General features: G+C 56.6%; 1 protein-coding gene across 1 annotated transcript in view; it reads right to left on the bottom strand.

Annotated features, from left to right (window-relative positions):
* PITPNM3 (PITPNM family member 3) overlaps window positions 1–21,205 on the bottom strand; it is an 89,119-nt gene that overhangs the window by 13,471 nt on the left and 54,443 nt on the right. The window contains exons 5-14 of the mRNA XM_080680600.1: window positions 13,877–13,953; window positions 13,194–13,429; window positions 10,340–10,529; window positions 9,580–9,702; window positions 8,965–9,146; window positions 6,195–6,343; window positions 4,829–4,999; window positions 3,408–3,602; window positions 2,749–2,897; window positions 184–300 (exon numbers count right to left, since the gene is read on the bottom strand). Of these exons, the coding sequence (XP_080536726.1) occupies window positions 184–300; window positions 2,749–2,897; window positions 3,408–3,602; window positions 4,829–4,999; window positions 6,195–6,343; window positions 8,965–9,146; window positions 9,580–9,702; window positions 10,340–10,529; window positions 13,194–13,429; window positions 13,877–13,953 (1,589 nt within the window). The remainder of the gene's footprint in view (window positions 1–183; window positions 301–2,748; window positions 2,898–3,407; window positions 3,603–4,828; window positions 5,000–6,194; window positions 6,344–8,964; window positions 9,147–9,579; window positions 9,703–10,339; window positions 10,530–13,193; window positions 13,430–13,876; window positions 13,954–21,205) is intronic.

The raw sequence follows: 21,205 nt of genomic DNA, 5'->3' as shown, positions 1-21,205 counted from the left end.
ACCCCACCCCCACTGCAGCACCCTGGGCCTCATCTAAGCATGAATCTCAGCATGTGTGAGCGCTCAGGGCTCTGAGGGGCAAATCAAAGGCCCTACCTGCCATGTGGATGCCCCAGTCCCCAGGGCAGCCCCACTTCTCTGAGGTCACATCCCAACCAGGGCGTGACTCCAACCAGCACATACCCGCAGCTTGACCTGGGTCCTCTTACGAAGCCACTTCTCTCGGGGGTTACTGGGGCTCAGGGTGGCAAGATCCAAGCCATCGCTCTCCTTGATGGTCACACTCTCATAGCGCATCACCTGATAGATGCCAAGCAGGGCTCCAAGTCAGGCCATCTCAACCCCTCCTCCTCCTTCCCAGGGTGTCAGGGCCCATCAACTTGTGGCCAGAAGGCCCACCCCCAAGCCTCCTCACCTCCCAGCTTGGAACCCTCAGGAGGCTGGAGACCCCAGGACCCATGCAGCCCTCCTGTCCTGACTGCTGGGGCCAGAGCACAGGCCCACAAATGCTCTCTGGCCTGGAAGCAGCTTCTACCCTCCACACCCAAACTTAATAGCTATCTGTGTCTGTACCCATTCTCTGCCTTCCCTCCTGTTAGGTAGGTGACCCTCACCTAAGGTGGCTGAAGCCCTGATCCCAACCCCTCCTGCCACTCAAGGCCATTGCTCCTGCAACATTCCCTCTCAATCCTAAGGGACTGATCAGTCCCTCTCCACTGAACCATTTTCCTTTGCATACAAGTATGCTATAACCGTGCTCACCTTACAGAAAGAAAAAACACTCTCTCCAGGACCCCTGGTGTCTCTCCAATGATCATCACATTTTTGTTCTCCCTTTCCCTGTGCTCTGTCTCCCCTCCCTACCTGCCTCCTCCCTCTGCCCACTCCAATTAGGCTTCTGTCCCCATTGCTCCACTGAAGCCATTCTTGACAAAGCCCCACCCATGACTTCCATTCTGTCCCACACAGAGGTCCTCTCTCATCCATTCTCTCTTGCTTGGCAGTGATTCCTCCTCTCTCCCTCTTGGAGCTGCAGGACTCAGCCCTGAACTTCTCTATCCATGGAAAGTCCCTCAGTATCTGTTGTGGTGTGATTTATCATAAGAAATATATGTTTGTTTTTCACCACCATTTATGGTGCAGAGCTTCTAAAATCCTTGTAATTTCCCAAGTGATGAGAGCAACAAAGGTGTCTTTTATGTTAGTGAGGTGGCTTGTGGGGGGCTGGTTGCTAGGGAAATCAACCTTGTGAATAGAGGGTTTGAACTTTCAGTCCCAATCCCTCACCTCCAGACAGGAGAGAGGGGCTGGAGGTTGGATCAGGGGCCAGTGGCCAATGATTTAATTAATCAAGCTTAGTAATAAAGCCTCCATAGCAACCTCCAAAAATAGGGCTCACAGAGCTTCTAGCTCGGTGAGCACGTGGAGATTTGGGAAGAGCAGCACCCCAGGGGAGGGCAGGGAAGCTCCCGCCACTTCCCCACACCTTGTCCTAGGCGTCTCTTCCATCTGCCTGTCCCTGAGTTACATCTTTTTATAACAAACTGCTGATCGAGTAAAGAAAATGTCTCTGAGTTCTGTGAGCCACTCTAGCAAATTACAGTAATCAGACCCAAGGAAGGGAAATGGGGACCTCTGATCAGTCCATCAGAAGTCCAGGTGACACCCTGGACTTGTGATTGGCGTCTGAGGGGGGTCAGCCTTGTGGGACTCGTTACCCTGTGGGATCTGAGCTATTTCCAGGTAGGCAGTGTCAGAACTGAGTTGAATTGTGAGGCACCTGGCTGGTGTTGGAGAATTGCTTGATGCGGGGAAGAAGCCACACTTTGGAATTGGTGTCAAAGTCAGAGCATTGAACCTGTCACCCTGTCATTGGCTTTAAATGCCATCCGAGCTCTGATCATCCACATTTTTATCTCTAAGCCTGACATCTTCCCAAGCTCCAGACTTCCTACTCCCCTTCCTTCTTGACATCTGACAGGCATCTCACCCTCCCAGGCCCAGAGACAAGACTCAGTTTCCCCACCCCCGCCCCCCGCCCTGCTCCTCCCCAACCGTAAGGAATGGCACTCCTGTAAATGTTCAAGTAGAACAGGACCCGTAGGCTCGCCACTCCCTTACAGCTCCAACGTCAGCGGGCCTGTCACCCCAGCTCAAACCCTCAGCGCCTCCACCACCAGCACCTCAGCCCAAGCTGCCCTCGTGAAGTTGGGCCCCTATGTTTGCCTCATGAAGGGCCTCATGCTTTCTCCCCACAAACGGCAGCCTTCCTCCTAAAAACACAAGTCAGTTGATATCTCCCCCTTGTTCAAAACTCTGCAATGGCTCTTGATTGGACCCTGCATAGCATCAAACTCCTGACCTTGGCCATCTAGGCTGTGTGTGACCGGGGCCCACCCCCTACCTCTCCACCTCCTCCCCCAGACTCTCCCCATCACTGGCCTCTGTGCCACCGACAGACCAGGACACTGAGACCCGCCGAGAGCAGGCCTTTAGTACTCCAGTACTCTGCTCTCCAAGTTGAAACGTGGGTCCATTCTCCCATGTAGTTTCTATTTAACTTTCTAGAAAGTACCAGGCCATCAGCCAGGAGCCAGTGCTCCTTATGAAGCCCATTGTCTGACTGTCACCCTCCCACCTGGCTGAGTGCTGCAAGGACTTCGCAGCGGCCAGCGCGGCCTGCAGGGCCAGCTCTTCTCCAGACACAGAAGGGCAGGACCCTGCAGCGGGCCCTGAGGGGCGGCGTACCTGTCTCAGGATGAAGGCCACCACGTCTGTGGACTCCCAGTAGCTGGCATGGAAGAGGTGGGGCAGCGCCACAGTGGGGAAGGCGGTGAGGACCTCAGGGCAGTACAGGGCGTAGTCGATGCGCTTGGCACCCCACCACTTGGCCGTGACTGTGGGGCCAAGAGGGAGGTGAGGACAGAGCAGACTGCCTGGGCCTTGACCCAGGGGGCAGTGTGGGACCCCATGCACAGGCGCAGTAGTGGACATCCCACTCGGGGTGCAAGTGTGAGGCCGGCACCCAGCTCACAATGAGCTCTGGGACATGGCTTCTCTCCCCACCCCTCCTCTAGGACACGTGCCGCAGGCTGGTCCCCAGGAATGGGGACCCACAGAGGCGCCCACGGTCCCACCCCCGGGGCTGCCAGTCAGCAGGGTTCCCAGTGGGGAAACTGAATGTTGGGATCAGGGCTCTGGCCAAGGTCAGAGCTCAGTTTGTGCCAGGAGGGATCATGGCTCATTCCACAGTCAGGGTCAAAGTTCTCTCTGAGGTCAGAGTTCAGTGTGATTTCAGTTACCCTTCCTCCCTGCCCTCGGCAGCTCTGGCAGTGGACCAGCAGCCACCCAGAGGTAGGTCCCTCTCCCTTGAACCCAGGGAGACTCCCCAGCTGACCCTCACTCACTGCAGGAGGCGCCAACGGGTGCCAGGCTGTCTGAGGACGCGGAGCTCTCGCTGTGCGAGCTGCCCTGGCTCATCCTCCGCCCCGGGCGCTGGGACCTCGGGGCCTGAGGGGGCGAAGCGGGGGCGTCCACCATCGGCGGGCTTCCCTGGGAGCTGCCCTCCAGGAAAAGGGAGCTGTGGGTGTGCAGGGCATCCGCTGGAGGGAGAACTTCACAGTCAGGGCCGAGGAGCACGTCTCAGACAGAGCCCCCATGCTGTGCCGGCCCCACGCGCGTGAGAGGCAGGAGGTTAGCAGTGACCACCCCCGGCCCTGCTCTCTCACCCCAGACAGGCAACCTGCACCTCTCACCCCCCGGAACCTGGCTGGGACGCCTTCCCCATAATACATCGTTGGATTTCATGCCCTCTAAGTTGTGGGCACAAGTCAGGGTCCCAACCATCACTCCTCCCCTAATAGAGCGGCCGAGGGCGGCCCTGGGAGAGGACCCTTAAACATCAGCTGAGGTTACGGGTGACCCATAACCATGTGCTCTTGTTCAAACCTCTGCCCTGGGCTACAAGGGACTGTGGCTGAGCCCAGAAGTGCATGAGCACCACAGCCTGGAGCTGGAAGGCTCTCTGGGGGCGTGGGCATGCCCTGACCCAAGAGGGACGCATTGGAGGGTGCGGGAGGGAGGTTTTAGAGCCTCTTCCATCGGTGGAAGCTCCCGACAAGGCGGGACTTTGGAAATTGAGTTTTCATCAAAACAGGTGGGTGGTGGTTTACATCCTGAACGAGCCACAGACACAGCACTCTCCCCACAATCTGGCCACACCTCTGAACAGGCTCGGGGGGGGGGGAGTCAAGGCTCGCATCTCCAAGCCCCTGACTGTCCATTACAGGCCTCCCCTTGGCCTCACTGGCCTCTCCCAAATCCACCTGCCCTTGCCTCTGCTTGACCTAGAAGATCCCCCAACACCCAGCCCCCAGCTCTTCTCCAGCTGTCCAAAAGCCTTGGTCAAAAGCCCCCTATTCATGAAGCCTGCTGGGATGAGATACCTCCTGCTCTGCACCTCCGAGTGCAGGCTGGGCACTGGGCAACAGTACTCAGCTGGACCCCGGGACTTCCAATGAGGTCTGACAGCGTGAGTATTATGCTGGCCCTGGACCCAGGAGCTTAGTCAGCAAGCTTGTCCCTGAGCCCCAAGCTGCCTCCTACGGAGCAGGTGCTCGCACAGGTGGGCTGCCTAGAGAGCAGGTGAGCCAGCTGTTTGCCTGTCCTGTGCCCCCAGAGCACACAGCCCCTGCTCAGCTGTGTCTAGTCACTCCATCAGCTGACAGCTTGGAGAGGCGGGACCAGAGATGGGGACAGGGACTCTGGAGTGCACCTGGCGGGGCCCAGCCTCTGGCTCAGCACACGCTCTCACCCCCCAGGAGCCTACCGAGGAGGAGGGACTGTCCATCGCCCAGCGGGAACCTCTGGTAGCGGGGCACGCTGACGGGCGGCACCAGGTGAAACTTGGGCTCCAGCAGCGGCTCAAGCCGTGAGGCGGAGGGGTCTGCGCAGTGGAAGAAGCTGTAGACCTGGCTGCAGGCTGGACGCACCTGGAGTCCTGGGAGCAACACAGGGGAGCCCCTTGCTGGTCCCTGCTCACTTGGCCCTAGAAGGCTTCCCTGAGTGCAGCGTTGCGTAGACTGCTCCTCTGCTCACAAAATGCATGGCTCCCTGCTACCACCAGCATCAAAGCCACGTGTTCAGTTTGGCATTCAAGGCCTTGCCCATCGGTCCCACCTGGGAGCACTGCTGTAGGCACCCAGACTGCACCACGGTGGCCACCTGAAACTCCCCCAGCAGGCTTGCCTTCTCTGTGCCATGGCTCAAGCTGCCCTCCTCCCAGCAGGCCCTTTTCCCTCTGTCTCCGCTGGCCAAACCCTTTCAGTTCTTCCAGCTTTCACTTAGAGGCTACCTGACCTATGAAGCCGACCCAGGCTCTTTTCCTCAGGATCAGCTGCCCCTTCCTCCAGCCCCACTCAACTCCTAGCCTGGTGGTAGTTCTTGGTTTGCCAGAGCCGCAGTACACTTCTCTCACAGACCAGCAGGTGTCTCCACTGAGGCCTCCTTCTCCTCCGTGCGTCTCCCTGTCCCTCTTATGTCAGGGGTCTGGACTGACCACATCCAGGGAGCCTTAGGGTTCCTTAGTGACATCAGGGCAGCCGTGGGGTTCCCCCTCTTCTCCCCACTTCATGCAGAGCCCCTCCCTGTTTCTCTGTTCTGTATTGTAGGGCGTCAGTGAGCTTTCGGACAAAAGAAGTTTGAGAAGCCCTGGTATGTTCATCTCCAAGGTGCCTGCAGCCTCTTGCATCCTCAGAATCAAGGCTTAAGTACCTGCATGTGTATTTCAGAGGAATGAGGACGGCATTCAAGGCTGTGGGTACCGCGTGAGCAAAGGCACCGAGGCGGGCCTGGCTGCAGTGGGCCTGCCTGGGCACTGGGGAAGGAGAGGGTGGGTGCAACAGGGTAAACAGTGATGGCTTCTCTTCCCATAGAACACGACAACTGAACAACAGGCCCACAGGTCAGCCAGGGGCATGTGACAAGGACAGTGAAATCCACCAGAGGCTACCTCACCTTTGCTCCATCTGGGAAACCACCCCATTCTTCCTCCTCTCCCCTCCCCCTCCTTCTTCTCTTCTCTGTCCACCTACCCCAACTCTCTGACCCACCCTCCCCCTACCCCCAATTTGAGGCCCTGACACAGTGGGCTAGTGACACAAAGGCATCTCAGCCCCAGGCTGTGCCGCACCCACCGTCCAGCGCGGGCAGCACCGTCCTCCGCATGGCCAGGACCAGGCCGAGGGGCGAGCCGAAGAGGAAGAAGTCAGACACGTCAAAGTCCAAGCGGCCCAGGCTGACCGCAGGGGGCTCGGCCTCATCCTTCAGCATACTCGAGTGGATGCTGGGGAGCAGGGGAGACAGAGGCGGCGGGTTAGGGAAGGGCCATGGAAGTGAAGCATTCGCTCAGCAAGGCAGCTTGAAGTCTGGGTACGGAGAGCCCAGCCCTCCATTTCTGGGGCAGGGCCCAGAACCAGAGTCCACTCGCTGGACGCCATCAACACAAGCTGGCAACCTCTCAGCATTGGCCACCGAGGCCTGACCAACATTTGGCTAGGGCAGGGGTCATCGGCCCACTTTTTCCATCAAGGGCCAGATGGTAAATATTTTAGACTTTGAGGGCCATATGGTCTCCATCACATCTACTTAACTCCACCGTGTAGCATGCAAGCAGCCGCAGATGACACCTAAACAAATCCGCGCGGCCAATGAAACTTGATCCACTGCAACTGGCCGAGAACCTGAGACCACTAAGTGTCCCGCGCGCGGGCAGGCCTGCCCCTCGTGCCAGTTCTGTGATGGCCACACTGCGAATCCCTGCCCCCGCTGTGTAGAAGCCCAGCTGGCCACTATGCAGACCAGCTGGCGGTGTCAGTCCTGCCAGATTAGGGCTCTCGTTTGCAACTCATGTTCCAGGCAACCCGCAGACACAGATGCACAGCCTTCCCTCCCCGCCAGCCTGCCGATGAAGCAGAGCTTAAAGAGAAAATGGCAAGACACAGAATTCCAATCACTCGCATCCCAGGCACCCATTGCCCCCAAAGAGTACGAGTTGATGTTTAGCCACAGGCCCAGAGCAGGCTGCCCCGGAAGGGCAGGAAAACGGGGTCCCTCCCTGACCTTCCAGCTGGCAGCCTTGAGTTGAAGACAATCCTGTGAGATTATGTGATTGACGAATCAATCAATAGAACACAGATTCGTCGGACATACTCCAGTTGGAAGAGAGAGGGAATTTTAGGAATCACAGTTGAACAGTGTGTGAGCGAGGGTCCTGCATGCCACACGCCTTTGCCTCTGGTGGTGTGAGCATCTCCCAGTGAGGACGATGACTGGTGTTTAACAATATGTATTTCATGTACAGTGTGGTCCCTAACCACACGCCAACTACTTAATTGCCAAAGAAACAGCCATCTGTCCCTGCACCAAAGGGAAAAGCGGGCTGCGTGGGACCAGCTACTGAAAGCCTCCAGCTTCTTGTCACTCCCCAAATGTGGGGTTTTCTTAAAGGATTTTTCAAGGATGAGCCAGAAATGTGAAGATTTTACCTCACAGCCCAGACTTGAAACATAACTGCTTTTCTTTTAAAGAATCGTCTGTCAAAGGGGCTTTAAATAGCCAGAGATTTAACTATGCAGAGCCTCTGGCCTAATAATCCCTCCTTCAGGAATCCATGCAAACAAAATAGCCCTAATATGCACATGAATGGTCATCACCAGGGCGCTATTTATAATTTTGAAGAATTGGAAAAAGCCAAAGCGTCCAATGACTGGGATTAAGTAAATGTGTCTGTTTACTCAATAAAATATTGTTAAGACTATCTTACCAAGTATTTTTATTATTTTTTTAAAAATATTTTTATTGATTTCAGAGAGAAAGGGAGAGGGAGAGAGAAATAGAAACATCAATGATGAGAGAGACTCACTGATCGGCTGCCTCCTCATCGCCCCCCAAAGGGGATCGAGCCCGCAATCTGGGCATGTGCTCTTGACTGGAATTGAACCCAGGACCCTTCAATCTGCAGGCCGACGCTCTATCCACTGAGCCAAACCAGCTAGGGCTCTACCAAGTATTTTTAATTATATGGGGGAAAGATCACACTATAAGGGTAGGTGTGTGTGTGTTTTTTAAAGTAAAACCAATTGCAAGGCATGTAAAATATATAAATACTGAAAGAAAATAACACCAAGCATTAGCCGTGGCTCCCTCTGGGTGCTGAGGTGGCCTATTTCCCAAATGCTGAGCTGGCCTCGTGCTACTTGTCACTGGGGTAAGAAAGGAGGAGGGAGCGACGGAGTAGAGAACTGAGGAGAAAGAGAAGAGGCGTTCCTTCTGAGGTGGGTCTACGCTCAATACCCACTTGTATCCTGAGTAACGTGCAGATAGTTCAGTTAGCCAGTGTCGATGACCATGACCCCTCTAGAAGGTTCAAGGGTGGGTGGCTCCATGGAGGCCCTGGCACCGACGAGGAAAGTGTGCTGTGTCCTGGGGGCTGGGGAACCCGTGCCGAGCCCAGCTCTCGTCCCTGGCTGTGTGGTCCCAGGAACCTTCCTGACTGACTTCGCCTGCATTGCCTCATCTGAGAAACAGTAAGAACACACGCCTGGAGTCGCTCACAAAACACACTGACAATATAACTGTTCTTTCACCAGATTCTTCAAACCGCCAGGAAAGTATGCTGGGCAGCATGTGCCATGTCGCAGAAGATGAACCTGAGGCTCGGGGATGTGAGGCTGGTTGTCCCCTCCCTCTGAAAGTTGGGGTGGTGGAGCAGAGACAGAGTCCAAGGCCCAGGGTCTCAGCCCAGGGCCCATGGGGAGCAGCCTTGGGCTCAGGCTTGTCTCTGGGCCCCCTAGGAAAGACCTGGGACATGTGACTGGTCCTAAGCCACCCCTAGGATGCTAAGCCAAGGTGCTCTCTGCTCTGGATGCTTTGCCAGAAGGAAGATGAGACACAGGGAATGGTTACCTTGATAGGAAGGCATGATGCTGGGTGATGGCCTCGCAGTCATAGGTGGAGGAATCGCTCTGTTTCCGTGGCAACGGCCTCTTGGGCTCCTCATCCTCCAACACGCTGGAGATGTCAATGCTGCTTTTGCTGAGCCGCTTGCTGCTGGCCAGACTGCACTCTTCCTCCACCCCGGAGGTGTCCTGTGGGACCAAGGAGAGGGCAGGATGGCACTGCAGTCACAAGGGACTCTGGGGCCCTGCCTCCTCCCCAGGCACAAGGAACCCCTTTCCCCTAGACGCGAGAGGCAGTGCGTCTTCCAAAAGAAGCATGAAAGCCACAATACAGTAGTGGTGGGATTCTAGTCACAGGGCTGTCTCCTGCCCCCAAAGGGATTGGCGATTTAGTGGGACTCGGGGCAGCTACCTGGGGGCCCGACCCCAAATTAGCCCCCCGGGCCTCAGTTTTCGCCCCTGTGATAGTAATCTCTTGCTACTCCTGTAAGATTGCGATACAATATATACTTTGTGACCTGGATTTCACGGTGCATGTGTCAAGGGTTAACAGTACTGCCCTCAGAGAGGCCCCTGCTCCCCAGGACAGACCCCTCCACCATTCCCACCCTCTGGCCCGCACCTGGGTGCTGCTGACGCTCCCCTTCCGGCTGCTGCTGCCAGGGCTGTCGCCCGAGGGCCCCGCACTGTAGCAGATGGCATCAAAGGCCAGGAGGCCCCCCACACAGTCCCCGATGAGACACACCTGCAGAAGGCACAGCTGGGACTACAGACCTGGCCACTGCTGACCCTTCATCCCCACACATCCAGAGCACCTGGATAACAAGGAGCCTGTCCCAGGAGGCCTGAGAGAGCTGCATTAGGGGAAGGGGTGCTCATTCTGGGGCCAGGGTCAGCTGAGGACAGGACCAGGCTAGGGTGAGGGGTCAGACTGGGGCCAGAGTCAGCTGAGGACAGCACCAGGCTGGGGCCAGGGGTCAGACTGGGGCCAGAGTCAGCTGAGGACAGCACCAGGCTAGAGTGAGGGGTCAGACTGGGGCCAGGGTCAGCCTGAGGACAGGATCAGGCTAGGGTGCGGGGTCAGACTTGGGGCCAGGGTCAGCTGAGGACAGGACCAGGCTGGGGCCAGGAGTCAGACTGGGCCAGGGTCAGCTGAGGACAGGACCAGGCTAGGGTGAGGGGTCAGCATGGGCTCACAATTAGAACTCAGATGTTGGCCTCACTCTTCCTATCTGTAAAATGGGGTCAAACCCAAAGATCTTAAAAGCCTTCTTGGATCTCAGACACCATGGCTCCTGAGCAGCCTGGTCTAAATCCTTTGGGCAGATTCAAGCCTCTTTCCGGGTGCGGCCAAGGCAGGAAGGTGGGCGCAGCTGTCCTACCTGCCCACTGAAGCCGATGCCATCTGGGGACTTGAGGAACTCTGCGTAGACCTGGTTGGCTTGCTCGATGACGGTGGCAACCGCATCCTGGTACTGTGGGGAGGAGATGGCCAACAGGGGCAGCACGGCCAGAGGGACGTGGTCCTGGCTGTTGCTGAGACAGCCCTCATCGTGGCTGCAGGGATTCAGGCTGTGGACAGGGGGCCAAGGTAAGCCCAGCCGGGGTCAGGCAGGGAGCGGGTTAGGGGCTTCGGACTGGGCAGGAGAGAGCACGTGCTGACCAGGAACGGGGCCCTCCACTCTAGGCTCCCCTGTGTCCACCCCATGCCAGCCCTGATGTGGGCCCTGGAGTCTCCTGTGACGGCGTCTCTCTCTCCTGCCCTATTCTGCATGGCACCAAAGAACCCCCAATCACGAAAGAAGCCACTGGTGTGGATCTGGGTGGGGATATCATATGGCAGACTTCCTAGAGCAGGTGGGGTTTGAACTAGGTCTCACGGAAGGCTTTAGGGAAAGTCGAAAGGCAGAGAGACGGTTGCCAGGCATGTTGCAGCTTGGGGTGGGCACCTAGCTGTATGCTCGATAGTGTGTCCGTGGTCCAGCTGCCTACCCCTTCCCCAACCCCGCCCCACCTGTCCTGCCTCTGTCCCCTGGGGCAATGGACCCAGCCGGCCAGGAGGGGCCACACAGGGAGGAATTGTCCAACCGCTACCCAGCCCCTGCCCCTTCCTCATGGCCTAAGCTCAGGCTGCCTGAGGTTGAAACCAGGGACAGGTGACAGGGCTCAGGGACCCTGGGCAGGTGACAGAGACCTCAGGGTGTGCAAATCCAGCCTAACAACCATCCCTCATCTCCAAAGAACACAAATTAGAGGAAACAGGCCTCGATGGCAGCCGGAGAGATTTTAATTAGCTGAGAAAGAGCTCTCTCCCAGCAGTGATTAGGGCTGATGGATGGCCTGGCAAGGCGCTGCCTGGGGGAGACGGACACTCCCTCCCGCCGCCCCCTCACTGTCCCCTCCAGTGGCCAGGCCATCCATCTTACTGGCCATCAGGCCTGGGCTGGGTCACCCAGCTCTGGGGGTCGGGTGTCCTGGGGCGCGGGGTTTGGGGGAATCCTGAGACTTATTATGAATGAGCCCAATTAACTCTGGCTGCTGGAGTGTGAAGGGAACGGAGCCACGTCAACCCAGCTCCCCAATCCTACTGCAGAGCAGACACGGCCGATTAATCTGTGGAAGAAGCAGATTCCAGGGCCCTCCCTAGGGGTGAGGCCTCCCGCCCTGTGGTTTCACAAGACTTACACGGGGATTGGGGTCCTTAGCCGGGCTGGGGAGCAAACTACAGACCTCGTCTCCTTCCTTCCTTCCCACTCTGATTGAGATGGGCCCTGCCCTGTCCTGGAGCACAGATCAATCAATCAGACAGGTCTCTGCGCCCCCTGCAGACGCCAACTTCCCTTTCTCTCAGAGACCAGAGGAGTGAGGCCTGCACTCCCTGCACAGGTGCTCCCCACCCGCAGGACGCTGGGCACCGCCTCCTCCCCTCCCAGCACTGCTGAGCCCTGTCAGGGCCACACCTGAGGGAGGGGCTGGGTCGCTCTGCCCACCCTCCCCGAGCCCAAGCCCCACGTGGCGAAGGGCTCCTCTCTGTGAAGCCTCGGGTTCTGGCAGAGTTGACATGAAAGGGACCGAGGGCAGGAGAGAGGTGCCTGGCCTCCCTTTCATCCCTAACTGCTCGAAGTTCTCGGCTGCCGGCCCCAGTTTGCCACATGCTCTATCAGATCTGTGCTCTGCAGGCGCCAGGCCTTTTGTGCCCGCGTTAGCTGTGTTGCTGCAGGGCAGGTACCTGGGAAGCAGAGCCCTCGGGTCCTGGGGCAGTGGGCAGAACCTCCCACAGGTCCCCGGGACCTGGGGTCCCCTGGTCTCCCTGTTAATCCCCCACAGGGACCAGGGCAGGTTTGGATGAGGAGCCAGGCCTGGTAAGCTTGCTGCCTTATCCCCACCATCCGGGTTCTCTGATGGCAGTCAGAAACACTGCCCTTCCCAGCCCCCTGTCCACCAATGGGAGAGCGCTTTCTCCCCTGTGAGGACGGTGATGTGAGTCACAGCACACCCCCACCGTGTGCTTTCTAAGTGCCCCACGCTGCTGCACCAGGTGCTTCGCATAGGCTAGCACACAGACGCCTCAGAAAAACTCTGGGGGGTGGTTATTCCCCAGAGTATCCCCATTGTACAGACGAGGAAACAAGCAGGGAGAAGCTAAATGCCTTCCCCCAGGTCACACAGCTGGAACTCAAATCCAGGCTGACCGAAGAGCCCACGCCCTTAACCATGTTATGCTACTCTCACAGCACACCCCAAAGTCACCTTCTCCGGGCGCCCCCTGGCCCTCTTCCTGAGGGTCCTCAGTGCCCTGTGCCACTTCCGTTAGAGCACACATCCCTACTGGGCTCTAATTACGTGGCCTGGGAGCGAGGCTGCCTGGGGTTGACTCCTGGCTCCATTCGCTGGGCGACCCTGGGGGAAGTTGCATTGCTTAACCTCTCAGTGCCTCAACTTCCTTGCCTGGTCCAACAAGACCAGGGCCTGTGAGCACAGGAAGTGGATCTGAGCTGCCAGCACCGCCTGGTCCCAGCAGAGGAGGACTCGGTGCACAGTGCTCATTGCTGGGAACTCTGCTGACCACCTCCCACGATGATGCTCATGGTCAGTCAGGACCTGGCATCCCAGAGAGGCCTGGGCAGGTATGCCCCTGCCCACCAGTACCCACATGGCGGGGGGCAGTCCCCCCACTTAACCCCACCACCACCACCACCAATGCCAGCCAGTCCCAACAAGCAGAAAGGGACTCACTTGGAGATCAACGAGAAGGCCTCGGAGCAGATGGCAGGACAGGGGACAAACTTGATGAGGATGTGGCCCAGGGCCGCAGGGAAGTGGGCGCGTGTGACCTTCTCCAGCACGGAGCTGAAAGTGTGGATGTCGGCTGCCTTGCAGGAGGGGTCCCCCGAGCCCGTGTCCAGGACGTTCCCCCCGTGCAGCACCAGCAGGAGGACTTGCGTCTTGCAGGAGCGCTGTGAGAAGACTTCCTGGAAGGGACATCGGTGGGGACAGAGAGACAGGCAGCAGGAGGACAGAGTGGGGGAGGGGTAACACAATGAATCTCTCTCTCTCTCACACACACACACACACACACACACACACACACACACTGGAGGAGTGGGGGGGCTGCAGCCAGAGAAGCGGGCACTGTGCCCAGCCGCCCCAGCTCCAAGTCGGGGACTTCTCCAGCCCCCATATGATGAGGGGCACAGGCTGCCAGGAGGGCAAGCCCCTCAATGTCTGGGTCGGAAGGATCCCAGGAGGCCCTGCTTGATCATATGAGAGCCAGAAGCCCAGAGCAGGAGGGGATGCTGCCCAGGGTCACACAGCAAGCCAGATGAGCCAGATGGAAACCGGGCAGCCTGTGCACCAGGGCTCTGCCTAACATCCTGAGCACAGAGGTGGGCCCAGACGGCCTCGGAAACCCCGCCTACCTCACTGTCTTCGTGGATCTCAATGCTTCCTTGGGCCGGGAACTTTTGTCTTCTCAAGGAGACCCGGTACAGCTCTCCTGCGGGGGAACAGAGCAGAGCTCAGCTGGCAGGAGGCGTGGGCCAACAGGCCATGGAGTGATAGCGTCGGAGCTAGGGCGTCACCCTGCCCAGCCCTGGCCTGGCCTCCGAACCAAACACAACGTGAAACCCTTTCTCCTCCTATAAAGCGGAAGCCCAGCAGGATGAGGCCGTGTCACGGTGCTGTCCCAGGGGCCAGCAGGGCCACCCTAGAAAGGAACTACACTGCTGTCTTTCCTTCACTGATAGCAACAGTGTAAGGGTCGTCCGATGGCTTCCACTTCCTGTATTAGATGGAAATGTGGGCTGAGCATCCTTCTGAAAACAACCACAGCCTGGCCGGCGTAGCTCAGTGGTTGAGCGATGACCTATGAATCAGGAGGTCATGGTTCAATTCCCAGTCGGGGTACATACCCGGGTTGTGAGCTCCATTCCCAGTGTGGGGCATGCAGGAGGCAGCCGATCAATGATTCTCTCTCATCATTGATATTTCTCTCTCTGAAATCAATTAAAAAAACTTATATATATATATATATATATATATATATATATATATATATATATGTATGTATATGTATATATATATGTTAATATATATATATATATATATATATATATATATATATATATATATATTTAACAGACCACAGTTGCTGAATTTTAAAAAACTGAATATGTTTGAAGCTGTCAGAGGCCTTGAATTATGGGAACCCCATGCAGGGGAAGATGGCTCCTCAGAGAGGCAAGGCCAGCATTGGGGGCCACACTCATGGCCACTCTTCCCCTCGAGCTGTGGGGGGAGCCAGTGCTGCCAGAAATGTTCTCCTTGCTCCCCTCCTTTGCCTGGCTCAATGCCCCCACCTTCAGGAAGTGCTTCTTGGCATCCAACCCTCCCTGATCTCTCTTTCCTCCAACACGGACACTACACTCATGGGCCAAATCTGGCCCATTGCCAGTGTTTGTAAATAAAGTTTTATTGGAACAGCCATGCCCATTCATCTGCGTATTGTCTGTGGCTGCTTATGTGCCACAGAGACCTTACAGCCCGCAAAGCCTAAAATATTTACTGTCTGGTCCTTTAAAAGAAACTTTGCTGACCCCTGATCTAATGCCTGAATATCACTGCTTTGGACTCTCAGGTGCAGAGAGACCTCAAAGACATCCAGCAGCCCCCTCACTGCCTACGATGATGCTGCACCACGAGAAAGTGAGGAGTCCTTCCTTCCATCCAGCTGACCTCTCTCCCCTTGAGACGGATACTACCTTCTCTGTGTGGCTGAGCCTCGCAGCTAGACTGTGAGCCACTTGTTTGCCTTCAATGACACGGAGCTCATCTCTTAAAGCAGCCGGTTCTAGGCAAGGATGGCCCTTTCCTTCTCAGTTTACCCCCACCCCTGCTGAGAGCCTGCTGCACCCACCCAGGAAGCACATTTGGGGAGGGTCCTTCCCAGGGGCTTTGCAGGCAACCCTGTGGCAGGTGGGCTGGTGTGGGTGGGAGCCTGGCCAATGTGTGTCTGTGTCATCATCTCCTCAGCCACTACTGGCCCCGGGGGGAGGGTGCAACTGCAAGGAATCCCCAATGAGAAGCTTTGCTCAGCAGGGAAGTGCATTTTTGAAATCATCTGTCCTCACAGACACAACCCTGGTCTAAGGGTAACTGCTTTATGAGTTCAGAGCTGCTGCCCACACAGACAGGAAATCATTTTGTAAATGATGGAGGGCTTTGGCTTGGAGGAGGAAGAGGAAAAACTTGTTCTGAGGCCTGGCTCTGCCCAGCACTTCCTAATGCTCCTTCCAGGGGCTCCGACTCTCCTGCCTTATTTCTAACATCCTATACCTTGCCCTGGACCTGGCTAGAGGACACCTGGGCCCTGCTCTCAAGACAGCATCAAGCCAAAACCGGTTTGGCTCTGTGGATAGAGCGTCGGCCTGCGGACTCAAGGGTCCCAGGTTCGATTCCGGTCAAGGGCATGTACCTTAGTTGCGGGCACATCCCCAGTAGGGGGCGTGCAAGAGGCAGCTGATCGATGTTTCTCTCTCATCGATGTTTCTAACTCTCTATCCCTCCTCTCCCTTCCGCTCTGTAAAAAATCAATAAAATATATTTTAAAAAAAAAAAAAAAAAAAAAAAGACAGCATCAAAATGAACGACAGCAGTAAATGGCTCTATTTTACTGAGGATGTATGTCCCAGGCACTGTGTGCTGTACAGGGATCATCTCATTAGTCCCCACAAGTAACCTCTGGGTTTTGGTCCTCTTGTTATTACCCCATTTTACAGTTGAGAAAACTGAGGCTCAAACAACCTAAGTCACTCGCCCCTGGCCACACAACTGAGAAGACTGAGCGAGTTGGCACATGAACCCAGCTAAGAGTGCCCCACACTCAACAGAGGACAATGCTTGACAAAGTGTTCCCTCATCCATCTGACATCCATGGCTTCCGGGGGAGGTGGACACGGAACTCCTCATTCTGCAGAAGAAAAAGGAGCACAAATCCATAAGCGACACCCCGGGGACGGAAGCCCAGTCTGCCATGGGGGACCAGTTCACCAGCAGGAGAGAAAGAGGCCAGGAGGGAAGCCGAGTGTGGCTTTGTGTGTGCAGCCTCGTGTGCTGCTGAAGGGCAGGTGGACCGGGAGAAGCCAGGTGAGTCCGTGGGTGTGGAGCCTGGGAGGGCCCTGATCTGGGGCTGGGAGGACCTGTTGGAAACCATGGACTTCGGAGCCAGAACACCTGAGTTCAAATCTTGGCTCTTACCAGCTGTGATATCTGCACTTCAGTTTTCTCATCTGGAATATGGGGATAATAATAGTAGTGACCTCCAAGAATGGTGATGAGGATCAACGAGTTCATGTACAGAAAGGGCTTAGAATGGGAACTGGAACACAGTAAATGCCATGTAAGTGATTATTATTGTTATCATTATTATTACTATTATCCAGGGTGCATTGGGGGGCTTAGGACAGCTGATAAGACGGGGTCAACCCTGGCTGGTATGGCTCAGTTGGTTGAGCGTTGTCCCATGCACTGAGAGGTTGCTGGCTCAATTCCAGGTCAGGGCACATGCCCAGGTTTTGGGCTCAATCCCCAGTAGGTGGTGTGTAGGAGGCAGCCAATCCATGTTTCTCTCATCACTGTTTTTCTCTTCCCCCTCTCCCTTCCTCTCTCTCTAAAAGCAATAAAAGCATATTTAAAAAAAAAAAAAAAAAAAGATGGGGCCAGAGGCTGATAGGGACATTGCCGCCTCCACACTCTCCTGCCTGTCCCCAAGTCCTCCCTGAGCCTTGGCAGGCTCCGGGCCTCGCTGGGCTGGGTGCCTACTTGCACCGGGGAGCCTGCGTGCAGTGTGATTACAGGATAAATACTGTGATTGCCACAAATTACCACAGCGAGGCTATAAATAAGTCGCAGGGAAGACATGAGGGTCCTGCCATCTCTCGGGCACCATGCCCCCATGAGGTGGGGGCTGCATCCTGCACCCTCACTGATTACACAGATGGGGGAGCACCCACATCCTTGATCTGCCTGGCTCAATGCTGTGAAGCCCAGCTCCTTTGGAGCCCACGCGATGTTCTGGGCATCAAATCAGTGGACAAGTGCTGGATCCTGGCTGCAAACTCTGCTGAGGCAGTTCCTGGCTCGGTGGGGATGGGAGGCCGGCAGGTTGTCCCAGCCCATCAGATCTAGGCTCTGGCCCCTAGAGAGTCGACTACCAGGACCAGAAAGGTACGTCCCCGTCTTCGCAGAAGCCTCTGCAGACAAGCAGAAAGGCCGCCTAGGCCCCCTGCCTGTTCCTCACCCACAAGGGCTCTCTCTGCTCTTCCAAGAACCAGACATCCCACCACAGTCACTGTGGCCAGTGGCTCTGACTCACCACAAGACATCACTCTTTCCCTGCGCCTGCCCTTGCTTGCCCTGAGCCCTCCGCCTGGTAAGCCCTGCCTCCCTTTGTAGACCGCAAATTCTCACCTGTCCTCAGAACCCTGCTCAGCTGTCACCGCCTCTGGAAAGCCTTCTCAGATCTACCTCAGCAGAGGTGGTTGCCCAGGGCATGGTGAGCAGGGCCAGGCTCATTGCTGTGAGGTTACCTGTCTATTTCCCCCTCAGCCCGTGGCCCTGAGACAGGGTGTAGCAGCTGCCAGGGCTCAGTGTGGCATTTCTGTGAAAACTCATTACAAGTGAGGATCCAGGGCGCACACAGCCTGTGAGGCAGCTCTGGGCTGCAAGCCCCAGGAGAAATTTGGTTCAGGGCAACATCGGCCACTGGGAAGACTTTTCTTAGAAGCCCCGAGGGAAACCGTACTGGGAGCCTCTGGGAATTCTAGAACAGCCCTGCCCGGGCTTGTGGCGCCGCATCTAGGGGCTTCCCCAGAGCCTCTGGTGACAAGATCTGCTGGCCGGGGTCCTGGGCGGTGGGAGCCACATGCCAGCGGTGGCCCACGTCCTATTCATGTCTGCCTGCTTGTTCCTATTCAGGCTGGTCCCTGCGTGCCCAGATATGGGCTGCGGGGGGGGGGGGGGGGGCCCACAGCTGTTTTGTGACAACATTTTGTGACAGCATTGAGGCGGGCCAGCTACCACCACGCTTGCTTCCAGCACCCCTGCCAGTCCTGGTGTCGTGACCGGTGGCCCACCCAGCTCACCATGGCTCTCCCTGCCAGCTAAGGAATAGAGGCTGTTTTTGCTTAATCACTACCTTGGAAAGGCACAAACAGTGATCATCCCTTCTAACTACTGATGTGCCATTACTGCTCCTGAGACAACAGCCAAGGTTGTCACCCACGCACTCAGCACCCTAAGCACAGTCGCCCGGCTTGGCCCAGTCCCACTGTCTCCATTCTCTCCTGCCACCCGCAGCTGGGACCCGGGAGGGGTGGATGCTGGGGTGCCCCCTAGCTAAAACAGACCACTCCATTCACCCTACATTCTGCCAGCCCCTGCAGTGGCCCCATTTCCATTAGTCACCCCTGGGGACAACTGAGTGGAGCTGGGCCCAGCTTGGGACCGTGGGGCATGTCCTGAGATGCATGGACAAAGCACCTAAGCCCCTGTGGGCGTGTGGGAACACAGGCCCTGGCCTAAACCATCTTTTGTTTGAACCCAATGGCTTTGCTCTCCTGCTCCATGTGGGTGCAAGAGATATACACTGAGTGGCCAGATTATTATGATCTCTGAATGCATAATAATCTGGCCACTCAATGTATATCCTATATAATAAAAGGCTAATATGCAAATTGTCCCCTCGACCAGGAGTTTGACCAGCAGGCAGGCCGGCCAACCGCCCATGTCCCCTCCCCCTGGCCAGGCTGGCCGGACCCCACCCATGCACAAATTCATGCACTAGACTTCATATATATCCTATCTAATAAAAGAGTAATATGCAAATCAACCATCACTCTGCTACACCCACAAACCACGCCCACCAGCCAATCAGGAGCAAGTATGCAAATTAACCCAACCAAGATGGCTGTGGCCACAGAGTGAGCAGGAGGCTTGGGTTTCTCCAGCAATGGAGGAAGCCAAGCTTTCTGCACACCCTGACCGGCCCAGGCCTCCACTCAAGGCTACAAAGTTTCAATTATAGAAGATAAATAAATCCCAACAAAAATGGCTGCAGCCATGGAGCGAGCAGGAGGCTTGGCTCCACTGAAGGCTACAAAGTTTCAATTATAGAAGATAAATAAATCCCAGATTCCAGGGCCTCCGCTTGGGTCACCAGGGGTCGTGACCAGCCTGCAAACCACCACAGACCCCTCGCCCAGGCCACCCCATGCCCCAAGGGAACCCCCACCCTGATCCAGGACACCCTTCAGGGCAAACCAGCTGGCCCCCACCCATGCACCAGACCTCTATCCTCCTATCTAATAAAAGAGTAATATGCAAACTGACCATCACTCCAACACACAAGGTGGCTGCTCCCATGTAATCAAAGATGGCTGCCCCCATGTGGACACAAGATGGCCACCACCAGATAGCCAGCAAGGGAGGGCAGTTGGGAGGGACCAGGCCTGCAAGGGAGGGCAGTTGGGGGCAATCAGGCCAGCAGGAGAGGGCAGTTGGGAGGGACCAGGCCTGCAAGGGAGGGCAGTTGGGGGCAATCAAACCTGCAGGGGAGGGCAGTTAGGGGTGACCAGGCCTGCAGGGGAGGGCAGTTAGGGGGGTCCCAGGCCTTCAGGGGAGAGCAGTTTGGGGGGACCAGACCTGCAGGGGAGGGCAGTTAGGGGTGACCAGGCCTACAGGAGAGGGCAGTTAGGGGCAAACAGGCTGGCAGGGGAGCAGTTAGGCATCAATCAGGCTGGCAGGGGAGTGGTTAGGGGGTGATCAGGCTGGCAGGCAGAAGCAGTTAGGGGCAATCAAAAAGGCAGGCAGGCGAGCAGTTGGGAGCCAGCAGTCCTGGATTGTGAGAGGGATGTCCGACTGCCCGTTTAGGCCTGATCCTTAGGATCGGGCCTAAACGGGCAGTCAGACATCCCTCGAGGGGTCCCAGATTGGAGAGGGTGCAGGCTGGGCTGAGGGACACACCGCCCCCCCCCCCCCCGCACGAATTTCGTGCACCGGGCCTCTGGCCACTCAGTGTATATACCTGGGAAGACCTGGGAGGTGCAGAGCCTCATGCAGCAGCAAGCAGGGGGCTCAGAGCCCCCAGGTAAGCCACGTGGAGAGGGACACACACTGGAGGAGACAGGCCATGGAAAGAGTCAGGTGGTGGGAAGTGAATGCCCTAGTCAGGGGGTGACCTTGGACGCCCTCTCCACACCATGGCAGAACGAGGGGTTCCGAGTCAGGCAGTCAGAAATTCTGAGCCCAAGCATGAGGACACACTGCCCCGCGTGAGTTCAAGCCTCTGTGCCCAGCAGAATTCACCCCGACGACCCGACAACACCGGCAGGTGCGATTGGTGAGTGGCTTTGAGGGACTATGAGAAAGGAAGAGGAACCAGAGAACCGCAGGTGGCGAAGGTCACCTGGATTTCAAAGCGATCGATTCCAACTAGGGAGCTTGGTGTCGATTCCTGGGCAAGTCCTGGTGCAAATTAATAAACACGTGTTTGGGGAGCCCTTAGCAAAGGAAGCAGCAAGCTCTGACAGGTTCACCTGCACGGTTCCTTGCCAACCCCACTTCCTTGCTTGCTGAGGAGGGTCACTGACCTGGGAACTTAAGGGAACACCTAGGGCTTGGGGCATCTGGGGAGGGAGGACAGGAGCAGAATGACAAACTGGAAGGGAGCACACAGCTCTCAGGACAGCTTG

This window comes from Plecotus auritus (assembly GCF_963455305.1).
Source record: "Plecotus auritus genome assembly, chromosome: 7".
NCBI classification, from domain to species: Eukaryota; Metazoa; Chordata; class Mammalia; order Chiroptera; family Vespertilionidae; genus Plecotus; species Plecotus auritus.
This window is presented reverse-complemented; position numbering and strand designations above follow the sequence as displayed.